This window comes from Triticum dicoccoides, chromosome 7B (assembly GCF_002162155.2).
Source record: "Triticum dicoccoides isolate Atlit2015 ecotype Zavitan chromosome 7B, WEW_v2.0, whole genome shotgun sequence".
NCBI lineage: Eukaryota > Viridiplantae > Streptophyta > Magnoliopsida > Poales > Poaceae > Triticum > Triticum dicoccoides.
In genome coordinates this window covers 63,207,602-63,219,860 of record NC_041393.1, presented here as the reverse complement: position 1 = coordinate 63,219,860, position 12,259 = coordinate 63,207,602, and the positions used below count along the sequence as shown (strand labels likewise).

At 42.4% G+C, this 12,259-nt stretch overlaps 1 protein-coding gene across 1 annotated transcript; it reads left to right on the top strand.

The window, feature by feature from the left end:
* The first annotated feature begins 235 nt into the window (after window positions 1-235).
* LOC119340198 lies at window positions 236-2,812 on the top strand. Its single transcript, XM_037612098.1, has one exon. It carries the CDS (start codon window positions 236-238, stop codon window positions 2,552-2,554), a length of 2,319 nt encoding a protein of 772 aa, XP_037467995.1. The 3' UTR covers window positions 2,555-2,812.
* Window positions 2,813-12,259: the final 9,447 nt, after the last annotated feature.

Below are 12,259 nucleotides of genomic sequence, written 5' to 3'. Positions count from 1 at the left end.
AAGTGGATGCGTTTAGTAAAGCTGAAGGGTTCCTAAATGTGCATCGATATCGAACATCCGAACAAGTTAATCCGACATGCACTAATAAGTTAATAGTACTACTAATCGTCAGCGGAAGCCGCAACCATTGCGACTACTAGACCCTGTGTCCTTGCTTGCCGAAACACACACACACACACACACCACACACACACACACACACACACACACACACACAGAGAGAGAGAGAGAGAGAATGTTCGATGTGTGGAGTGCCGTGGGATGGTGGGACAGGTGGCAGCTGCGCATCCTCGTCCTCGGCAGCCTGGGCATTCAATGGTTTCTAATGGTGGCTGCCCCCATGCGCAAGTACACCGTCCGGCGCTCCTTCAGGCTATGCATATGGCTTGCATACATTAGCAGCGATGCTGTGGCCATCTATGCGCTGGCCACCCTCTTCAACCGTCACGCCAGGGCGACCAGCAGCAGCAGCAGCAGCTGCGATGGCATTGCGCACAACAAGGCCAAGATCCTGGAGGTCCTATGGGCTCCTGTCCTGCTCATCCACCTCGGCGGGCAGGAGGAGCTGACTGCCTACACCATCGAAGACAACGAGCTGTGGACAAGGCACACCGTGACCCTAGTGTCCCAGGTCGCGGTTGCCATGTACGCCTTCTACAAGTCGTGGCCTAACCCCGGCGACTGGAAGCTATTGGCATCAGCGGTCCTGCTCTTCATCATTGGGGTCGTCAGTTTCAGTGAGAAGCCATGGGCCCTCAAGAAAGCCAGCATTAATAGACTGGCGTCGGTGTCGGCGACGATACAAGGAACACAGAAGCGCACAAGATTGGCGGTGTACTTGGACGATCTCTTGTTCTCCGATTGGTACAACTGCTCCACCACCAAGTCCGGCGACAAGAGTAGCCTGCTTGCAGGTGTGGGTTGGCACAACTGCTTCTCCTTCACCGAGTCGGCGACCAAGAAGCAGCCGGCGGAGCTGGCGGCGGGTGAGGAGGACAATGTGGGCTTGTCGGACGGTGATAAAGTCTATATGGTGCTCTCGGACATGTCGCTCTCAGCTGCTGCCGATGACCTTGTGCAACGAGGCAGAGCTCGAAATGTGCGAGACGTTCTTCGGCCTCTGAGCACCAAGGCGGAGAAGGAACTCAAGCGCTGGCTGCGTGGTGCGTTTGGGCTCATATATACCAGAGCTAATTTGGTATTCACTCGCAAGCACCTGGTTTACCATGTGCTGGTGGTGCCCATCCTGCACATCGCCGCCCTCACGCTGTTTGCGAGGAGCGGCAAGGACGGGTACAACCGCACGGACGTGAAGATCACATACATCCTCCTGTGCCTCACCGCCGCGCTGGATGTTTTTGCGGTCTTCATCCGCCAGCTACTGTACCGGGCGATGTCTGCAAAGAGTGTCCCGGCGTTGTGCGAGACGGTACCAGGCTACAACCTCGTGGACGCGGTTCTCCGGCGGAGGCACAAGGACATTGGGCGGCTGGTCAAGTGCGCCACCGGCATGGGCTGCAAGGAAGAGTACTTCGACTACTGCAAGTGCGAAGGCGGCGGCCAAGACTACACATTGTACAAGAATGTGTCGGAGATGGTCCTTGCGGATCTGGTGGATGCACAGGGCCGCGACCTCGCCAATTACAGGGTCTTCACGGTGCCAGACGAATCAGGCGCCGCTGAGCTGCCGGTGGAGGATGCTGGGGCAGGTGCCGAGATAATGCAACAGAGGCAGAGCAGCCCGACGGGAGCGGCCAACTGGGCTCTAAGTGAGGAGCTGCAGAAGGTGTGCGGCCCCAAGGTACGGGGCGCCCTCCGCGGGTCGTTCGACAGGAGCGTCCTCGTCTGGCACATCGCCACCGACCTCTGCTACCGCATGGAAGGTACTCCTCCTGCCGACGGCGAGGAAGACTCGCACTGGCTTCGCATCAAGTGCACGGAAGCAATATCCAGCTACATGGCTCGGCTGCTGAATTTCCACCCGGACATGCTGCTCACCGGCAGCAGGCAGCACCTGGTCAGTGAAGCCAAGGATGAATTCGAGTTCTTCTTGGACCGCGCCATGGTAGGTAACAGCGGCGAGCCGCTCAGCAAAGACGACCTGACCAATATCATCGACCACGGGCCGGAAGGGGAACGCTTCCACATGCAGGTGCCCATCGGCATCGATAATGAAGCTGAGGACAAGGAGGCAATAAAATCTTTGTTCCACGTCCCCAAGGCATGCAGTCTCGCAAAGGAGCTGATGAAACTTGAACCGCCGTCCACGCGCTGGAGGGTGATGTACCGGGTGTGGCTGGGCATGCTCTTCTACTCCGCCAGCATGTGCAGGGGCTACCTGCACGCTAAGAGCTTGGGTGAAGGTGGCGAGTTCCTCTCCTACGTCTGGCTCGTCCTCTCGCTCAAGGGTGCCAGGACCCTGGCCGACAAGCTTCAGATGCTGCAGGGAGACGACGAGGAACCACAGATTCCGGAGGGATCGGCGCCGAGGAACCAACACCCTGATCGACGCCCACAACTACCTGGTTTGGAAATCCCCCGTCCAGATGCTTGAATTGGATCGTCGATGCCATGATTTTGTGTATCAGTTCTACTGTTTGTTTGTTTAATTTCTAGCCGATGCAACTATTGCCCGGTTTGTTTGTTGCATTCCTTGCGTGGGCGTTCGCCCGCGGCTTAATAGGCTCAGCCCCTGAGTCTGATTCAGTTTGGTTCATTTGTTGTCTTTGTGCGATTCTGGTGTCTACTGCTGCATGTACCATTTCTACTCCCTCCGTTCCAAATTGTAGGTCGTTTTTGACTTTTCTAGATTCATAGATGTTTGTATGCAGCTAAATATAATGTATGCCTACGTACATATGCAAGCATCTATGCATCTACAAAAGCTAAAACAACCTACAATTTGGGAGTATATTATACCTCTGATATTAGAACAATTTGAAAAGAGTTTTTATATCCTTCCTAATTTATAAAATTGTGGTAAAAAAAACTTCAACAGGCTCTTTAATTAGATATTCAAATATAGCCACCATCTATTCCGGATTTCTTTCTAGCCAAAGTGGAGAATAAGAGGTTACCCCACAAAAATAAAAGAAAAGTGGAGAGTAAGGTTGGCTTTCTAGAATACGCACAAGATATAGAGAAAACTAGATCCTTGATGGCGCGTGTTGCCGCGGCCATCTATTTTTACAACAAAATGATAGGAGATTTTATAAATATATGGCCACACATTTGTATAATCATAACAATATATTACTCAACAGTATGCGTCCATCTATATTTATGATAAAATGATACTATTTTCTAAATATATCAAGATATGAGGCATGAAGGTTTAATTTGTATAAACTTACCCCATATTAGGTAGTAATGTAAGTAGTGAATTTGAATGGTTTTGCAATTGAAGAAAGAAAGAACATGATGCACCCAAAGTAAATGGTTTTTTCTTTTACAGTTTATTTTGTCACATCATTAGAGGAAAGTTAGGAAATTGCACAGAAAAACTACTTATTTTAGTTAAATGCGCCCTTTCCTGATTAGGTCCAGATTTTGCATAATACTCCCTCCGTTCCTTTACGTAAGGTGTATTATTTTCAGCACGGTAACCAAAGCATATAATTATAGAGGCGTTAGGAGAAAATTAACCTTGACAAATTTGTTGGTTAGTGCCAAGTAAATCAGTGAGTCCAGGATATTAAGAGATAATGCAATCGAGAGAGAAATAGTTTCCTTCTTCTGAAACAAGAAGAGATACGGGAAATCAGGCGGAGAGATATACTTTCCTCTTTCTCCAGAGATAAAAAGGAAATTATGAGGATTTAGAACAAATGCACCTTACATTGTGGAATTTTATCAAAAAACAAATACACCTTATATAAAGGAACGGAGGGAGTAATGATGAAAAGAGCTATAGCTAGAAAGAAAATTATACGCAGTAGCATGAATAGTTGGAATTTTACGATGAATGGCAACAAAGATCATCAGGAAGCCCCCGGAATAGAAAAATAACAAGCATCTTCAGCATCCACAAAATTTTTCCATTGGCGCCGTGTCCTGTGAAAAAAACCTGATCGCCTAGAAGAATATGCCATCCTTGTTGTAATTGATTCCAAATAACCCAAATTATAAGGATAACAAATATACATGGGTAAGTGATCAATTGATTTCCTTAGAAAGAGGTGATAATGTCCAGCTGTGGGGCAAGAACTTTGGCAGCAAAGAATGATTTTAGTATACTGCAATTAGCTCCTCTTCCCCACTATGCGTAGAAATAGCAAATGGGAAATTTATAAACAAAGATGATTTGTAGCATAATATGTCTATACCTAATTTGAGGCTGTATGTCATGATGTGCATCTGCAACCTTATAATTTCAGATTTTCTAGTGAGAACCTTCATATCACTTTTGAAGTCGACCATTACGTATTGCGCACATATCTTTCTTGCATCAACCTCATAAATAAAACACATTACTCTAATCTGAACAGAGAAACAAAAATGAGGCATCACTGATTAGGTGGAAACTGCTGTGCTATTTCATAAAGACTGATAGTTTATTTAACTGGTCAGAATTTTCCAACTGAAAAAAGAAATTAGACAGAAATTGATGACCAATTACATAGTAAAAGCATTCCAAACCTTCTTTTCCATACCACTCTATTCCTAGTTGTAAGGGGTTTTTCTTTTTTGCGGAAGTAAGGGTTTTTGGTTTCACATGGATGAATTCGATAGAATGACGCCGAAAATTGTAGCAGGTACAAACAATATCAAGATCGATTATACATCCAAATCATTCATCATCGGTCTGATCATACAAAAATAACGAACCTTAGCAAACAGAGTTTAAACTTTAGAAGTATCCAAATTATGCGGAACATGACAAAACATAGGAATTACATGAAATCTATTGTATGATTTGGGTCCGTGTACATGGAAATGAAACAACCAAACAATAGCATCTGAACAATAAATGTTGTTGATCAGCATATCAAAATGAAAATGCCAACAATTGTTGGCTTGATTATCAGGAAACGAAAGAGCTCATTGTTATTTACCTGAAGCAAAAGGCAAAGGTAAAACAGAATGCTACTTACATAGCCCGCAAAGGAGTTTTGTAATCTCCCCTAGTGGTACAATTTTCAGTAATGACTGGTCTGGCAGTGTGCATCGGTCACTCTGCACCATTTCCTTAATAATCATTTCGAATAAGACATGGATGTGGTCCTTAGGTGGTTGCACGTACTTGGCATTCTTTCCCTCGCGCTTCTTGCGCTTGAAATCCTCAATCCGCCGTTAGCTTGACCGCTGACACCTTTTTCTCTGCATCACCCGGCTTGCACCTCTTGGCATCCAAAATTTTCTGCCTCTTTACCTGAAAGTCATAATTGATGTAGATTGTCAATGTATAAATCCACAAATCCACAGCGGCGCACAGTTGCTTTTTGAAACAAAACGATTCACAAACAAACTCATAAATCCAATACTCTAAATCCCCAGCCAGCAGTGATATGGTTATGGAGCCGATTCAAGGTGATGGCGATCCAGTGAAGAGCTTGAGAGGCACTGTCGGTCGCCGTATTGTGCGTGTGGGATGAAAGCCACCTCCTAGTATCGCCCTAGTGGGAAAGTCTAGGTGCGTCGCCGCCGGCCACCACCACCTCCAGAGTTGTCAGGATTTCTCGAACATGGAGAGAGAATGCGGGCGGCCAGCGACGTGAAGGCCAAGAGGGCGCCGACGAACTGTTTGCTGGGCCAGCTCGAGGAGGATCTTGGAGCAGCAGAGACCTCGAAGCGGCCCACCTACCTTCGAGCAGCTGCGACTTGGAGGCGGCCGCCGAATATCCTATTTGCCGCTTGTTGCGTCAAACTTCCGGCGCTTCGCACAGCCGAGCGACCGAGCAGCGAGGCAACGGGCCGGCCCGTTTTAACCGTTCCAGCACTCCCAGTTTTGAGAACCTTCTAGAGGTTCCCAGCTGTTTTTTTTCGGTTTTGGCAACCTTCTAGAAGGTTCCTGAACCGGTTTTTTATTTTCCTTTATTTTTCTTTTTTTTTGTTTTTCAAGTTTATGTTTTCTCTCTCAAAAAAATGTTCGTGCTTTTACAAAAATGTTCAAAATTTGAAAAATGTTCATGTTTTCAAATTTTGTTCACAAATTCAAAAACTGTATGCATTTATCAAAAAAGGTTCAGAATTTTCAAAAAATATTTTGTGTTAACAAAATTCTTCAGAATGCTTTTGTTCAAAATTTTGACAACTTTTAAAAAAATGTTCGCGATTTCAAAAAATTGTTTGCAATTTTCCAAAAATGTTCAAGAATTTCTGAACATATTCATTTTATATTTTCTTCACGTATTCAACTTTTGTTCATGTATTCAAAAAGTTCAACTTTCAAATTTGGTTTGGAATTTTTAAAACTGTTTTCTATTTCTAACTTTGGTCTAAAAATGTTCTTGTTTCCTTTTCGGTTTCTTTTTTCTTTTTCCTTTTTATTTTTCAATTTTTTTTGAAAAAAGTTCATGTTTCAAAAAATGTTCGTAACCTTAAAAAATTGTTCCCACTTTCAAAAAACCATCATTTTTTTAAAAAATGGATGCATTTTCCAAAATTGTTCATAAATTCAAAGAATGTTTGCATTTTAAACAAAATGTTGTGGGATTTAAAAAATGTCCCCGTTTTAAAAAATATTCCCTTTTTAAAAAATGTTCGTATTTGCCTTTTTTGGTTCTCTTTTTTCCCATTTTCGATTTTTGTGTTTCAAGTTTTTTGTATTTCTCTTTCCTTTACTCTTTTTCTTTTTTATTTGTTTTGTAATTATTTCTCTATTTGTTTCTTCTTTCTATTTTTATTTTCCAGAATTCTAAAATTTGTTTGAAATTTCAAAAAATGTTCTGAAGTTAAAAAATAGTTCCGGTTCTTAAAATTTTGTTCAGAATTTCCAAAACAAATCATGAATTGTTTTACAAATTGTTCGCATATTTTGTAAAAATGTTCACCTTTAATAAAATTTTCATAAATTTTAAAAAAATTCCTGTTTCGAAATATGTTCAGAATTTCTAAAAAAATGTCCGCCTTTCAAAATATGTTCATAACTCCAAAAAATATTCCGATTTTTAATTTTTGTGCACAAATTCCAATAATGATCATAATGTTTTCTTTTTGATAAATTTTGTTTACAGTTTCAATTTTTGTTTATAGGTGCAAAACATGTGTCCTTTTTGTCCAAAATGTTGTTTAAAAATTGTTCAGTTTTCGGACATTTGTTTATAAATCCAAAAATGTTATTGTTTATAAATTTGTTCGCAAATATTCAAAAATTGTTCGTGTTTGTAAAAAAATTGGGATTGAAATTTTTTTCTCAGTTTTCAAAATTTGTTCACAAATTCAAACATTCTATCCGTTTTTAAATTATGTTACCTATCCAAAAATTGGGCAAGTTTTTCAATACTTATTCGTGTATTACGAAAATTGTTCAGAATTTCTTTTGAAAGTATTCAGAGTTTTATTTAAATTTTCGAGAAAATGGAAAATATTTTGATATGTCGGTTTTGTTAGTGCTAAGGGACTTAGCGCTGCATTGTTGTCAGAAGTGGTGATCAGCTCCAGTGGTCATGTACTCTGTTTAGTAGCATCGGGTCGTGAGTTCGAATCATGGCTGAGGTGTCTTGTTTTTTGCGTTGTTTTTTTCACCACCGGCTGCTTCTGCGTGGGCCGGCCCAGAGAAAGAGTACCCTGTGCGAAACCCCGCCAGTCTGCCGCAGAATGCGGCAGATAGGAGGTCCCGCGGCCGCCATCGTCCTGGCGTTGGGACTGGGGCTACGATGGGTAGGGCAACGACGAGATGCAAGATTAATGAGGCTGAGATGGGCTTTCCTGCCGATCAGGCCCAATCAACAGGAACACACCAATTTTTCTATCAGCTAGAGATTTGAACTCGAGACCTCCCGATTAGTATCCGCGTGCGCTAGCCATTGCACCACTAAACGTTCTTTGCCAATATTAAGCAGCAAACACTATAAGAACATAATCCACGGCAGATCTAAACTTTTTTAGAAGTTCGAATGCAGTTTGTTTTCAAAACATGTATCTTTTTTTGCGTTGTTTTTTTCACCACCGGCTGCTTCTGTGTGGGCCGGCCCAGAGAAAGAGTACCCTGTGCGAAACCCCGCCAGTCTGCCGCAGAATGCGGCAGATAGGAGGTCCCGCGGCCGCCATCGTCCTGGCGTTGGGACTGGGGCTACGATGGGTAGGGCAACGACGAGATGCAAGATTAATGAGGCTGAGATGGGCTTTCCTGCCGATCAGGCCCAATCAACAGGAACACACCAATTTTTCTATCAGCTAGAGATTTGAACTCGAGACCTCCCGATTAGTATCCGCGTGCGCTAGCCATTGCACCACTAAACGTTCTTTGCCAATATTAAGCAGCAAACACTATAAGAACATAATCCACGGCAGATCTAAACTTTTTTAGAAGTTCGAATGCAGTTTGTTTTCAAAACATGTATCTTTTTTTGAAGGCGGACAATGCCAGAAATAGCGAATAATTATTTTAAAATGTTGAACATTTTTTGACCTGTGAACATTTTTTTGAAAAACAGCAAAGTTTTTTTCATATTGAACAAATTTTCAAAAACAAGAACATTTCATAAAATTTTAAATGAAAAATAGAAAAAGCGAACATTTTTTGAAACTTGGAACAAAATTTGAAGAAAGCGAACATATTTTTGGATCTGTGAACAATTTTTGAGAAAGGGAACATTTTTTGTAACTCTGAACAAAATTTGGCAATTGCGAACATTATTTCGAATTGTGAACATTTTTTTGAAAATGCGAACAAGATTTGAAACTCAAACATTTTTTGAATAAATTTTAAAAAGATTTCAAATGTGAACAAAATTTTGAAAATCTGAACAAACAAATAAAAAAATCATGAACATTTTTCGAAATTGTGAACAAAATTTTGTAAAGGTGAACACTATTTCAGAAATATGAACAATGTTTGACAGAAAGAACATTTTTGAAAATTCTGAACCATATTTGAACTTTTCGAAAAGCTTACAAAGAAAAGTAAAAAAATATTAAAAAAAACAAAGAAAACGAGAAAAAAGAAAGAACAAAATAAGACTGAAGAAAAAACAGTAGAAGGAAAAATGGTTTTTTTGTCGCTTTTAGTTTCTTTAAGTATAGCATTGCTATTCTTACAGATCCACGAGCTAGTCGCGGTGGCTAGCGCGGTGTGTACCGCTACTGGAGGTCGTGGGTTTGATCCCTAGCGCGATTGTTTTTTGCGGTTCATCTCGCGAGGCGAAACCACTCAAATGGGTCGGCCCAGGGTGAGCTGCGCCCTATGCGAAGCGGCGACTACTTGCCGCAGTAAGTGGCGAATAGGGAATTCCTCGTAGTAGCGTCCCTCTAGGACAACAGGCCCATTGAGCGAGAGATGGGGTGCTAGCGGAGATCAGACGGCCAGAAATGTTCAGATCAGAAAATCGGACGAATAAAAATGCAAATCACTGTGAGGGCTCGCTCTAGACTCGGTTATACTGTCCTAAATATTGGAGGATTCAAGAAAACGATGTTTACTCAAACAACTCTCTAAATAAAGACTGTTGGAGGTGCTCTAGCATCTCTAATAGTTCCTAAAAAGTTAATTGTAAATTAGTGAATTTTACTAGTGGCTAAAAAAAGTTGGTAGCATATTTGTTAGGTTCCTCCAACAATTTCCAGAATTTCGCTCCTAAAATATAGAAGACAATTTTGTATCAGGACCCGGACTATTCTAATAGTTCCTAAAAAGTTAATTGGTAAATTAGTGAATTTTCCTAGTGGCTAAAAACAGTTGTAGCATATTTGTTAGGTTCCTCCAACAATTTCCAGAATTTTGCTCCTAAAATATAGAAGACAATTTTGTATCAGGACCCGGACTATTCAAATCACCTTGGCTACTTTTATACTCCATTTTCTTTCTCTCCGGTATTTTTGCATTGAGAACCCTGTCCTACTTTTTATTCTTTCTCACGTCCTTCCACCTTTATATTGGCTGATAGATACGCGCTGGTATATATATCCACACGATGGGATCGATTTTTTAAGGTGCGGAAAATATTTGGAGTTGATGAGATAGAGAGTTGTTGGAGTGTACTTTTTTTCAATCTTACTAAAAAAAATCAAATTGGAAGGGATTTTTAGAAACTCTTGGAGATATTCAGGGAGATAAAATTGCCCTCTCATTTTTTTTTGGTCTCGCCTATGGCCTGCCGGCTTATCTCTCACGCCCATTTTTGTTTCCATCAGTCGGAACAGACATCACTTCTCTAGGTGTCAGTATGGAACCGAGATGAACACCCCTTTACCCGCATCAGCCTCAGCCCAATCTCACATGGCTCTGCTCGCCAGCATGGAACGTTTCGTGTGCTCACGTTCATTCTTTCATTTTCTTGTTTTTACCGCCGCTCGCTACCCTTTGGACAGGCATCCATTGTGGTTCTTTTTTGTTTTTATTTTAGAGAAAATTCCCTATGTGACACTAGAAGATATCCCAATTTCCTATATGACATCTGAAATTTCAATGTTTCTTACTTGACACATCCTCCAAATTCCGTGCCTTCTATGGCACTGCCTTGAGGTTCACCAACTGACACCATTAAGTTTCACAGGGAAATATCAAAATACCCCTGGCGTTTGGACCTTATCAATGCGCTGGTCAATCCCCTCATCATTCTTAGAATGCTCTAAGATCCAAAAGTTAGGGGTGTTTTGGACTTTTTCTGTCAAACTACAGTGTCAGTTGGTGAATCTCACTGTAGTGTTATAGAAGGCATGAAACTTGGAGGCCGTGTCAAATAAGGAACATTGAAATTTCGGATGTCATATAGGGAATTGGGCTATCTTCTAGTGTCACATAGGGAATTTTCTTTTTTCTAGCAAATATACACTTGCATTGCAACGGGAACAAACACCAAATCCAATAGATATAGCCTGAAATCTAAGTGATCATAACAACTATTTCATAAAAGTTATGGCGGTATAATATGACCTAAAAACTACTATAGATTGGGCTATCGCTATCGGCCCTATAAGAGCATGTACAATGGTTCTATCTTAGCAATGCCACGTAGGATAAATGATAAGGTAAAGAAAAGAGAATTCATAAGAAAAGAATTGTCTTATCTTATTTAAGAGAAGACAAAAGATGATCTCTTAGCACAATATGTCTCACTATATTTTTAGGAATAGCTAGTTATTGAAGATAAAGCTAAGAGATGACCCATTGTAGACATGTTTTTTTGTCATCTCTAATTTACATGCAAAACTTAAGATAAAACTATCTTATCAACCATTGTACATGCCCTAACTGTCATCACCGCCGATTTTGCGATCCATTAGATTGCCAACCATAAGCATCTCACAAAACAAAAAAAAATATCCCGTCCGCCAGCGCCGCCGGCCGTGGCCGCTAACATAGCCTGCATCCCGTGACCTGTCCGCCGTCGCCACCACGGCCCGCAGCCTGCACATGTCGTCGCCGTCGCGGCCTGCTGCTCGTTCCTGCTGTCGCATCCTACGCCGGCGTTGAGGGAGTCCTGGACTAGGGGGTCCTCGGGCTGCCGGCCTGACTTTCATGGGCCGGACTGGAGGGCCGCACTATTAACTATTAGAAGAGCGAACTATGAAGAGACTTCGTATCCGGATGAGAAGATCCTTGATTCCTTGGTGTGTCCTCCAAGTCAAGAAGAATCGACATGTTTATTCCCTCCTTGTAACCGACCATGTGTAACCTTACTACCCTTGGTGTCTATATAAACCAGGGGGTTTAGTCCATAGCCAAGATCCATCATCCTACTAGCACTACAAAAAAAGACACATCCGTAACATTTTGGGCCGAACGAATTTTTTTTCTGTCATACATATGACACTTCTATGACGATAATTGTGACAAAACTCGGTATCATCATAGATGTGGTGGGCTCCTACTTCTATGACAAAAAATCATGACATAAAATGGGCTTTTCGTCCTGGGCGGCCCGGAGACGCAGCTGCATGACATTCTTTGGGCCGTCCATGACGGAAAAAACCGTGGTAGAAGCGAGGGGGAGGAAAATTTCGGGGAGTTGCCGGTTACGGTGGGAGGTCGGGGCGGAGCGATGCGCGTTTCTCTCGTACATATGCGCGTGTGTGCGAGGCGTTGGCTCTAACTGAAGCCGAGTGAGGCGTTGGGCTCTAACTGAACCCGAGCGATTGCACTGCAGGCTATGCGTTA

Bases quoted from the DNA above. Each gene is read 5' to 3' on its own strand.
- LOC119340198 (XM_037612098.1), top strand. From the start codon at position 236: ATGTTCGATGTGTGGAGTGCCGTGGGATGGTGGGACAGGTGGCAGCTG.